The sequence below is a fragment of the Peromyscus eremicus genome, chromosome 16_21 (genome assembly GCF_949786415.1).
Source record: "Peromyscus eremicus chromosome 16_21, PerEre_H2_v1, whole genome shotgun sequence".
Taxonomy (NCBI): Eukaryota; Metazoa; Chordata; class Mammalia; order Rodentia; family Cricetidae; genus Peromyscus; species Peromyscus eremicus.
The window spans coordinates 51,229,679-51,242,056 of record NC_081432.1 but is presented as its reverse complement, the minus strand read 5'-3'; the positions used below and the strand labels follow the sequence as shown (position 1 = coordinate 51,242,056).

The window sequence follows — 12,378 nt, the reverse complement described above, 5'->3', positions numbered from 1 at the left end:
ACTGTTTTCTTTACATAAATGAGTGGTCAGTTTTCCCAAGCAATCAGATGGCGACCTTGTGTGTCAAGAGTTCGGAGCTTCTAGGCAGAGTGAGTTCATGCAGGAAGAGCATGTGGCAGTGATGCAGCTTCCTCTCCTGCCTCTCAGCATGACTGAGGAGCCTGCTGAGAACAAGTCACCTGGATCCTCTGGCTCAGACCTACTCTGTACAAAGGGTGATCATTATAGCCCTATCCATCAGGAGCCTCAGCATCAGCATCACACTCCAGTCCCATCCCACCTTGCCCACCCTGCTGGTGAGACCACCCTCCATCCTTTATGTTTTTCCTGGGGGGGGGTGTTTGGCAAATTGTTATCATCCCACCTTATTGTCCCTGGGTATGATACCACGTGATCATATAGATCCACAAGAAACTGATCCATGGAGCATGCTAAATAACCCTGATGTCCTGACTTCTTACAATGAGGAATTCCAGGAAACTCGCAAAGTCACTGAAAATAACAGCATTATATCATGTAACGATACTTGATTTCTGTGGGGCAAGTGAGGTACCGGGTGTTTGGAAAACATTCCACTATTATTTTAAAGGAGAATACACTTCCTCCAACTTTACAAATAAGCAAATGAAGTCTTTCCCGTGATAAGTGATTGACTGTATGAGACATGGCCACAAGCATGTCAACAAGAGGCACATGCCTTGATAACTCTTTGCATGGACTTTTGCCTGGACTCTGCCTGAAGAACAACTTGCATATTATGTAAAAACTAACTTTCCTATTTCTTTTTTTTTTCTTTTTTTTTTTTTTTTTTGTTTTTTTCGAGACAGGGTTTCTCTGTGTAGCTTTGCGCCTTTCCTGGAACTCACTTGGTAGCCCAGGCTGGCCTTGAACTCACAGAGATCCGCCTGGCTCTGCCTCCCGAGTGCTGGGATTAAAGGCGTGCGCCACCACCGCCCGGCTAACTTTCCTATTTCTATTAAATATACATGGCTCCCGTAGTTGTAGCTGATAGAAGGCTCTGCTTCCAGCTGACATTACAAACACAATATCTTATCTCGGGAAAAAAAGAAAAGAAATTTAAATTATTGGATATGGATCTAGGATGAAATACATTTTTCATCAATATGAGGCCAGTTTAGACTATATTTAAAAACAAAAAGGATGTTGTTAAAAACCACATGTGAACCAGAATTCCTACAAAGAAGCTAAGTCTGCAGAGGCTGATTAAAATTGTGGAGAGTGTGGCATGTCACAGACCCAAAGGCTAATTCCTATTTATCTTGGGCAATCTTTAGCCCCGTAAAGAGCTATTCTTTGCCCACCTCAGTGTCAAAATTAACAGCCCATAAACACATAAAAACTCCTGGAAATGTATAAACTTAATAGAAGCTGTTTCCCACCAATGGAAGGGCTGATAATATTATCAAATAGCATCAGAGGCCTATGGTTGAGATTCTACCACTTGACTCTTATCTACCTCTGTAATGTTTCTAACACTGTATTTGAAAAATGGCTTGACTTGTGACCTCTTTGCTTTGTTACCATAAAGATGTCATGACACTGATTCCATGTTGGAACAATTGAACTTGGTGTAATCTAAATCCATGTGTTTAGGCCAATGGCTACTCAAACTGAAATCCAAAATGAACTATCTCTTATCCCCTCTGAATTGAGAGATATGTTTTGTGTATACACACCCACTGTTTAAGATCTTAATGATGTCTTATGTTTACTGAATACTTGATATGCAACTGGTGATTTTTACTTGCATGCATTAGTGATTTAGTCCTGAGATCAACCCAAAACAGACAGTGTAAGGAAATGCATTCTATGGATTAGGATACCAAGACATGGGAACACTTAGCAACACGGCCAATGTAAAGAACTTAGTACACTCTAAAGGTCATACCCAACTCACAAAGCCATCTCAGAACCCAAAGATTTTAGTGACAAGAAAATAGTGTAAAAACATTAATTACTTCTTAAATCGGGAATTCTATATAATTGTGTGCCCATTCTCCAGGAGAGGTAATTTTACTGGCAAGAATAAAGTAGTGTGGGGAAAAATGGATCTGCATCATCCACAGCAGGGCTCCTGAGGAGAGAAGCACTGTGACCGGCAAATGCTAGGCCCTGGCCTGTGCCATATTCCATGCTGGAGACGCACGATGTTCCTTCTGATCTCTTTGGGAATAAACCGAAATGTTATAAATGACAGCCAGAAGCAATGGGCAGTCAGCATTCTCCTTTCACTGGCAATTCTGCAACTCAGGACTTAATCAGCAACATAGGAACAGTCCTGGAACAGCTGTCATCAACTACAAGACGGAGAAGTGATGTGCTGTGACCACAGCTCCTTTCTTAAAAGATCTGCCATAAATTTCCACAAGCCATGATTAATGCATCTATGTACCAACTAAAAACAAAACAAAAAAGTCCTTTCTTCTCTCATATTATCTACAAATAGGAATCATCAAAGTGAAAAGCCTGGAATGCAATGAAATTAATTAATAAAGACTTGTTTATTCTTTCTGTATTCTAGTTCGAAGAAAAATATCTGAAAAGTCGGGATGACTTGGCAAGGCTAAGAAACGGTAAGAACAAAGATCTAAATGCTCCTGAGAAGGTTTCCAGTGGAAGCTTTAAACATTAGACATTACCTATGTAAGTGTAGTATTCATTGATGAAAAGGTGGTACATTGTCAGTCATGGGTCTCTGTGAGCAGATCTGGTGAATAGCTCAGTTAAAAGGGCCGAAACCCTCTGTATTTGCTGAAATCATCCCCAAAGCCCCGTGAATGTCCTGTCTCTGCTTCCCATGCTTGCTGCAGTTAGCTTGGGTTCCCACACAAACTCCCATCCACATACAATTCACTAGATGCCAGCAGCAAATATGTCAGCCACTTACCTTGAGTTCTATCAGGTTTTACAAACTAATTCCCTAGTGATGCTGCATTATAGGATTAACAGGAAGGTTGTGTTGATTGTGTGGAATACTATGAGGGAGGATGAGAGAGAAAAGGGGGAGGGTCCGCAACCATGGGTGAGGGTCTCTGGACCTACTCAGCACATACTGACCCGTGCTGTTAGTGAAAAACACACAGGAAACCCACACAGAAGCAGGTTTGTGATCTTGCCTTGATGTCATGAACAGACAGAGACTTTGAGACCCTCTCTCTTTTTTTTTAAGGGTACCAGCTGAGTGCTGGCTTATACCTCCCTCACCTTCTTCCTAACACATACACGAACATGTAATAAACACTCCGTCACATAATGTGCAACAAATATAGAATTAGTATTATGGTTATGAAATAAGTTATCAATAAAATAATAGGGTAAATTTAGAAGACACAAAAGATGCAGAAAACAAAATAAATTTGATGCTATTTCATTACAAAGTTACCATGTAATTAGTTTTTAAAATTTCAGTCAATTCATCAAATACTTTTTGCTTTGAATATGGCTGACCATATATACATATATATATATATATATATATATATATACACATATATATATATATATGATGAGAGAGAGAATATAAGCCCATAGACATCCTTTTATTTGCTTCAACAAAGCCCATTATTCTCCTTTTCATTTGCTTCGTCCAATAGATGGGAGTTTGATGTTTGATCAAGTGCCCATGGTGGAGATTGATGGAATGAAACTGGTGCAGACCAAAGCCATTCTCAACTACATCGCCTCCAAATACAACCTCTATGGGAAGGACATGAAGGAGAGAGCCATGTATGGTACAGTTTTTCTCATTATGGGAAAGGTTTAGGCCCTATCTTGAGTGGACAGAACAATGTAGAGTAAGAGATACAGGAGCCCAGTTTCCCTTTGCTTGGGCTTCAGAAGCAGCATTTAGCCAATAGCTTTAGAAAAGGGAAAAGAGGTGGACAGTTTTGACTGTCAGTAAAGAGAAGGCCCCAAAGAGCTGATCTTCCAGTTCTGACAATTGCAGCCGTGACCCTAGGTTGCCATGTAAATCTGCATACAGTCAGGCTGATTGTGGCTCATAGAGTCTGGTGCAGAGACACCAGGGTTGCAAGAAGCTTTTTGTGGGAAATAGAGGCTGTTTGGGGGTGTCAAGACTGATCATGAGGTTTTCTCTCTCCTGATAGAACCACTCTATTCAAATAAATCTTCTGTGGAACAGTGGGGTTTTTCTCAAAAAGTCAAGTCACCAATAACCCAGCAGTTCCATTACTAGTTCCATTACCATTACTAGTCCACATGAGACAGAAGATAAATGAAAATACATCCTCGGAAATAATTGTACAGGAATGTTCATAGATGTGTTAGTTATAATGTTCAAAAGTAAAAAAAAAAAAAAATGAATGTTAACCAAATGCTAACAGAAGAATGGACGAACAGGGGAACATAGGTTGCTAGCCCTTTAGGTCATTCAAAAGAGAATGTTACTACTGGAGGAGGTGGTGTTTGCTTTTAATCCCAGTGCTCCATGATGAAGGCAGGATGAATCTCTGTGAGTTCAAGATCAGCCTGTCAACATAGTAAATATGCAGACCAACCAGAGCTATAGAGAGATTGTGTGTGTGTGTGTGTGTGTGTGTGTGTGTGTGTGTGTGTGTGTGTGTGTGTATTTGAAAAGATTGCTAATCTGCAAGCAAAAATAAGATTATTTTATTATTACTAGCTCCACCCATCTCACGTGAACTATTTGACCACTGCCTTTTACATTTTTCAACTAGAAAATCTGAGGCAGAGGGCCTTGGCAGAAAGCTTGTCTGTTTTTCAGCATTGACATGTATGTGGAAGGTGTGGCAGATCTGGAGATAATGGTTCTCTATTACCCCCATATGCCTCCTGGGGAGAAGGATGCAGCTCTTACCACAATCAAGGACAAAGCAAGGAACCGTTACTTCCCTGCCTATGAGAAGGTGAGTGCACGCTGTTTGACCTTTGGAGCACTCATAATGCCTATGAGTCCTCGGGGGGGGGGGGGGGCATCTGAGCAGCTAACATTGCAGCAACAAAAATGCCAAGCACTGTGTGGGTTAAACCTCAGACACTTATTTCTCACTGTGCTGGATGCTATGAAGTATAAAATCAAGACATTGCACCTTGGTTTCTAGCCAGACTTACTCCTTGGTTCACAGATGCCTGCCTTCTGTCTGTGTCTTCAATGGCAGGAGGGGAATAGGAGCTGTCTGGAGGCCCCCTGTTGGGAGCAGGAGCCATTCATGAGCCCTTAACTTGTAGGATAGACTCCCCTCTCAAGCATCCTACTTGCTAAGAGTGTCAACCTGTGAGCGGGCGTTCTTACCATCTTGATTTGGGGGAGACACTGATCCTCAGTAACAACAGAGTCAGGAGGAAAAGGGCCTAGGTGTTCTTGGAATATAGCATATACCAACGGAAGCAGTCAACTCAAGTGTGAAGGATGTCTTCACACAGGTGAAGCCACTTCCCATTAGGAAACTACAGAGTACAGTGAGGCAACAACACCCTCAGTGTCAGATCTTCACCTCTTTAGTGTGTGTGTGTGGGATCAGGAAGAAATAGTGTGGCTGGAGCTGGGAGTGTCACACATGTATGAAAAGCAGTGAAGGACAGATGACAAAATGATGGGCAGAAATCTGCTTCTTGACTTTATCATGAGTCAGGGCAGAGAGCAAGATGTGGGGCTCCATATATACCCGAAAAGGCAGCAGAGGGGAAATTTGATTTGAGAGCCTCAGAAAAAGTCAAGAGGCCCCAGTGTGACGGCTGTTGTCTTCAAGATCTGACTAACATCTTGAACCTCTCAGGTGTTGAAGAACCATGGACAAGATTATCTGGTTGGCAACAGGCTGAGCAGGGCTGATATTGCCCTGGTTGAACTTCTCTACCATGTGGAAGAGCTGGACCCCAGCATTATGGCCAACTTCCCTCTGCTGAAGGTGCTCTATTTCAAGCTCTCTCAGGCGCAGCCTATATGTAGCTAGAGTTTTCTGGCCTGGCCCACAGTCAGGACAAATCTCTGACACCCGCCAGTCCCACAGCCGCTCAGACCCAACCAAGTAAACACAGAGACTTATATTGCTATATAAGACTTAACTGTTCTTATATCTTAAATTAATCCATTTCTATAAATCTATACCTTGCCACGTGGCTCGTGGCTTACCGGCATCTTCACATGCTGCTTGTCATGGCGCGGCGGCTGGCAGTGTCTTCCTTCCACCTTCCTGTTCTCTCAATTCTCCTCTCTGTTAGTCCCGCCTATACTTCCTGCCTGGCCACTGGCCAATCAGTGATTTATCTATTGACCAATCAACAACACATTTGGCATACAGACCATCCCACAGCACCATATCTTACCTCATGGGATCCAACATTTTGACCCAACTTCTAGTTTCTTCCTGCTTTCATTGCTAACCCTTGCCTACAGCTGTACCTACAAAATGAGATTTTTTAGACCCTAGGTCTGAGACATATGCTATCTCAAGAAGGTTATTTTGTCTTGTACAGTGGAAAGAGTTCAAGGCCTTGCTTGCTGCCCCCATACACCGTTCCACCTTGGATTTGATTCTGATTTTGATGAAATTCTTTTTATCACTGTTGTAGCCTTGTCCTTGACAGTGATCCTATCTGGAGAGGTCTTTGTAAGCTTTTCCATTATCAAAAATTGTATTTATCTTTATAGTGGCCTCCTTCACAGACATATTTCCCCAATTCAATAACTCCCACTGTGTATGTGTGTGAGATATATGCTTGTGTTCATATGAGTGTGTGTCAGTGTGTGTGTGATGTATGCATGTGTTCGTATGGATGTGTACGAATGTGCTTATGCATATGGAAACCAGAGGTATACATAGGATGCCTTCCTGGATCACTCTCCATCTTCTCTTTGAGTGCAGTCTGTCACTGAGCCTGGAGCTCATCTATTCAGCTAGGCTGGCTGACCAGTGAATTTCAGGGCTGTCTTCTCGACCCTCTGCACCACAGCACTGAGGCAAAGACACATACTGATGTACTTGCCTTTATGTGGGTTTGGGGATCCCAACTCACACCCTCATGCTTGCATAGCTGGCACATTGCCCACTGAGCCATTCCTCAACCCTCCTGATCCTATGACTTGTCTTTGTTTTGTGTGTCCTAGTGACTAACCCTCGAATACACCAGGCAGTGCTGTACCACTGGGCTATACTGCCAGACTCTGCAATTCCCACTTGTCTTTCCCAGTGTGAAGGTTGGTTGTGACCGGACCGAGGTTTCCTTGTCTATTTTCTACCACTATTTCTGACTCCATTGTCTCAGATCTTCATTTTGTCTGTTTGGGTGTGTCTGCATATCAACATCTGAGAAACAAACTGTTTGTCCTTAAACTCTAGAGAAATGATGAGTCTGCAGGACTAAAGTCCAGAGAAGAAGATGGGAACAACTTGAACAGAATGAATCTTTAAGATATACCAGTGGGAAGCTCCATTTTTTCCCTCTCAAGTTCATTCTCTCTGGGTATCTGTGTCCAGCCTCCACCCTGCTGCTGATGCAGGGGATCGGTTGGTTTTTTGCCTGGCGGGGCTGCAGGGCTGCAGAAGCAAAGCTCTTTCTCCAGCTGCTCTCTGAGGCTCTGGTTTGTTTGTTGCAGGCACTGAGAACCAGAGTCAGCAACCTTCCCACTGTGAAGAAGTTTCTCCAGCCTGGCAGCCAGAGGAAGCCTTTTGATGATGAGAAATGCGTAGAATCAACAAAAAAGATTTTCAGTTAAGTCAGGCAGATATGGATGAACAGCAGCCACAAGACCAGCCTTTTTCTAAAGCTTTGCAACAGTGAAGTGTTTTGATTAAATGTTGATCCTGCTTAGGGTGAGGCTTACAGCTTTTCTAAGGTTTGTGCATTAATTCAAGTAGTCATGACCTATGCGGATTTGTGGAATGCTATTTGATTCTAGTCAACATTGAAATCGTGATCACTTCCTGAGATATTCCCTTGAATTTCAATAAAACAGAACAAGCTTCTTAGACTCTGGAGTGTTCAAATACTGTCATGAAATAACTGTCATAGGCTTGTCAAACAGAGGTAAGCAGAAACCTTCATGTCAAGCTCTGGCTCATGCAAACATAATCTTTCCTGATGCATCGTGTTCTTTCTCCCCAAATATACATGTGCATAAGTACACTCACACTGTGAAGAACTGTTTCCTTCAAATAATTAACCTTTGTCTTATTCAAGTACTCAACCAGTATATTTATGTTAAATATAGAGCATTCATTCCTCCTGTGGCTGCATGAATGATGAATAGGACAAATACAATCATTTACCCAGCCCGAGAAGCTCTTAATTTATTGTTATAGAATTAATAAATACCTTAGGCATTCCTAATACAAAATTGGACATTCTTTGTGTCCCATTCCCAAGGCTTCTATAACAATGTACCACAAACTCAGTGCCTTAAAATAATATAAACCTATTCTCCCATAGTCCTAGGGGAGGTGTCTGAAATCTAAGTCTGACATGCACCAGGTTCCCTCTGAAGGCTCTGAGGAAGAACCCTTCATAGAGCCCTTCCTTGCACCTCTTGGTGGCCAGTCATGTTGAGATCATACTGAATTGGGGCTGCCATAATCTGATGTCCTATAAAAGAGGAATCTCTCTCTCTCTCTCTCTCTCTCTCTCTCTCTCTCTCTCTCTCTCTCTCTCTCACACACACACACACACACACACACACACACACACACACACACACAGAAGGGACTGGCTGGGGCATAGTGGCATATGCCTTAAATCCCAGGCAGGGTTCATGTGAGTTTGAAGCTAGCCTGGACTACGCCATGAGTTCCAGGCCACCCAGCGCTACACAATGAGACCACCATGTGTGTGGGTGGGGAGTAAAGAACTAACTGTAGCTTAAGTTTTTCTGCCTGGCCCACAGTCAGGGCAAATCTCTCTCACTCGCCAGTCCCACAGCCGCTCAGACCCGACCAAGTAAACACAGAGACTTATATTGGTTACAAACTGTATGGCCGTGGCAGGCTTCTTGCTAACTTTTCTTACAGCTTAAATTAATCCATTTTCATAAATCTATACCTTGCCACATGGCTCGTGGCTTACCGGGATCTTCACATGTGGCTTGTCATGGTGGTGGCTGGCAGTGTCTCCCTCACCCAGCTTTCTGTTCTCTCAATTCTCCTCTCTGTTAGTCCCGCCTATACTTCCTGCCTGGCCACTGGCCAATCAGTGATTTATTTATTGACCAATCAGCAACACATTTGACATACAGACCATCCCACAGCAACTAACTAAAATAAAATTTAAAAGCTAAACAAATAAAAAATGGAAAAAGTTTAACAAGAAACCGTCATGGGGTGACGAGAAAGACAATTCTGAGTCACCAGCACGTGATTCTATCCCACCCCAATCAATCACTGGGAAACTTTGCAGGGAAGTGCTATCATGTACATATTTCCCAGAGGAGAAAACAGACGCACAGAGAGGGCAAGCACTGTCTAAACCACACACAGGTAAGATTTCAGAATCAGGGAAGGCTCGCTGCTGGAAACCAGGCAGTACCATCCCTGAGAACTGAGTTATTGGGCTAAACAAGGTGAATAGGCAGTGGGAAGGACGCTCTTCAGAATTCTCCATCATGGATTCTTCTCCTGAATGGCCCCATACCTTGTGACCACAGTGTGTCATCTACCCGGTGACTCACACTCTTCTGCCCTATGGACATCTCAGAGTAAAGGGATAAATCATGTTACACCACAGACCTTGGCTTCAAGCTGATACCATGGCTTACTAGTTGTATAAAATCAGATGCATTCCTCAACTGTCCTGTAATTCCATTTCTCCATTTTCACAAAAGGAGAAACTTCTAGCTCACATGGTTACTGTAAAAATGAACTGAAGTTCCAGAAGAGTGGCTGGCACACACTGAGCATTCAACAAACATTAATTGCTCTAAGCACAGAAAGACAAATCCCATGTGTTCTCACTTACACATGGAAGCCAAAGAAGAGTTACCAGTGCCTGGAAATTGTGTGGGGAAGGAGAGGTTAAGGGGTACAGAGTGTCCCTGTAAAGGAGGAACAATGTCTAATGTCCTTCAGCACAGCGGGATAGCTGTGGTTGGCAAAAACCAGATTCCTCAACAGCTAGTATTAGGATTATGGATGGTCCCAGCATAAAGAAATAATAAATGTCTGAGGTAATGGCTACGCCAATATCCTAAGCTGTTGATTAAACATTAAATACATGATATTGAAATGCCATAGTCTATCACATAATTATGTATAATTACTATGTGTGTCAACTAAACATAAAAGTACATTTTAAAACAAGTATTAGCTGTGTAGTAATAATATTATTTCATTGTTACTCCTATTTTTAAGGCCATTTCTGTGATGATATTTTGTTTGTGCTATGAACAAATAAAGCTTGTCTGAAGGTAAGAAGGTGAAGCCAGCCATTAGTTAACCATAGAGGTCTGGACGTCTGTATAGACAGGAGATAGGAAGTAATATGGCTGGATGCAGAGAGGAATATAAGACAGGCAGAGACAGGAACTCTGCCCATTTTTGGTCTGAGGAGTTGTAGAAGTAAAAGGTAAGGGTGGCTGCTTCTTTACTTCTCAGATCTTTCAGCATTTACCCCAATATCTGACTCCGGGTTTTTTTTTTATTATTAAGATGAATTAGAATTTGCACTACACATTACTGTTTCAGTACACCAAGAGACCAACTCACATAGAGTAAATCTGTCATATGGACATTCAATAAAGCATACTTAAACTCCCTTCTTCTCAACAAGTATTTATTGAGCATTATTTTCGTGCAAGGCAGTAGGAAGCAGTTTCAGAAAGGTTGTGGACACAGGCTTGTCTACAGTACAACAGAACAGGGAGAAACAGATGGTGGAGAACCCCAAGAGGACAGGCATCTGATGGACAGTGGAGCCTAAGGGAGGATGTCCAGGGGAGGGAAGGTCCCAGCAAGGATCTTGGGAAAAGTGGGAATAAGTGCAGTGAGCAAGTGTTCCAGGCAGGTGAATGAACATGTGCAAAGGCTTCCAGGAGCTGGAACGCAAGGCATGTTTGCAAATAAATGAAACGCAAAGGGTAGAGGGAGGCTGGGGATCACTTGGCAAGGAACCTGAGCTCTGTTTCCAGCACCCATGTTGGGCAGCTCACAACTGCCTGTAACTCAAGGTCCAGGGGATGTGATGACCTCCTTTGAACTCTGAGGGTAAATACACTCATGTGCACAAACCCACACAGAGACACACATAATTAACAAATAATAAGGACAGATCTTAAAACTGAAACAAATGGGTTGTGAAAAGAGCACCTGGTCAGAAATACCACCCTGCACTCAGCAGCCCCACAAAGGGAGTGTGTGGCTCCTGTCCCAAGGCCAGTGAAGGGTTAAATAAGCAAGCCTTACAATCTGACTTCAAGTCTACCAAATGTTTCCTAGCTGTGGTAGGGGAACACCAAGGAGGCAGGAGATAAACTGAGAGCACCTTGAAAGTTGAAAGATCAGAGAAGCAGAGCTAGCCACCTCTTAACTCACCAACTCCTCAGCCTCCAAGAGCCTGGAAAGACCTGAGTTCCTGCCTCCTCCCTCTTTACATTCCTTTCTCTACCCGGCCATATCACTTCTTGTCTCAACCTTCCTAGTGCTGGGATTAAAGGTGTGTGATCCCAAGTGCTGGAGTTAAGAGGTGTGTGCTACCACTCCCTGGCTGTTTCTCTTTTAGACTGGCTTAATCTTGTGTAGCACGGTATGGCCTTGAACTCACGGAGATCCAGACAGATATCTGCTTCTGCCTCCCACATGCTAGGATTAAAGGTGTGTGCCACCACTGCCTGATCTCTATGGCTAACTCTGTGGCTAGCTCTGTCCTCTGATCTCAGGAAGCTTTTATTTCTTAGATCACAAGCAATAATATATCACCAGACTCTTAGGCATAAATTCTTTTAATTTGGTGTAAAACTGCTTGTGGTGTGTTGCCTGTCTGAATCTCTTGGCCAGTCAACCTCATTGAGGGCAAAACCACAGTTGCATCCATTGCTGACCTGCACACAGCACCAAGCTCACTGCCCTGAGTGACTGGGTGACTGGGTGGCTCACACAAACAACCTGCTGAAATTATCCCCTCCATTGCCCCACCTGCCTATATTGTCGGGAACCCAACAGTTCCTTCATCTCCACAGAGAACTGAGTGTTGTTCTAAAGAAGGCTAAAGGAACTCCATTCCCAACCCTTGCACACTGAGAAAATTCACACAAATCAATAGTATTTCTTGCTTCTTCTCCACAGCAGAGGCCACTTGTCCAGACCACAATCAAGCATTAAGGGGAGAGGGTGTAAGAATGTGAAAGGAGCCACGCCATTTATCCAGGGTGGGTGGAACTCAGCCAAGTGCACC

The 12,378-nt window shown here is 43.2% G+C and overlaps 1 protein-coding gene across 2 annotated transcripts in view; it reads left to right on the top strand.

Moving 5' to 3' along the window:
* Nucleotides 1–7,972, top strand: part of LOC131926063 (glutathione S-transferase A3) — a 33,853-nt gene extending 25,881 nt beyond the window's left edge. For both annotated transcript variants that reach the window (XM_059281312.1, XM_059281311.1), the window contains 5 exons: nucleotides 2,543–2,594; nucleotides 3,615–3,747; nucleotides 4,766–4,907; nucleotides 5,778–5,909; nucleotides 7,598–7,972. In XM_059281312.1, coding sequence (XP_059137295.1) covers nucleotides 3,626–3,747; nucleotides 4,766–4,907; nucleotides 5,778–5,909; nucleotides 7,598–7,717 — 516 coding nt within the window. In that variant the 5' untranslated portion in view covers nucleotides 2,543–2,594; nucleotides 3,615–3,625 and the 3' untranslated portion in view covers nucleotides 7,718–7,972. The remainder of the gene's footprint in view (nucleotides 1–2,542; nucleotides 2,595–3,614; nucleotides 3,748–4,765; nucleotides 4,908–5,777; nucleotides 5,910–7,597) is intronic.
* The last annotated feature ends 4,406 nt before the right edge of the window (nucleotides 7,973–12,378 follow it).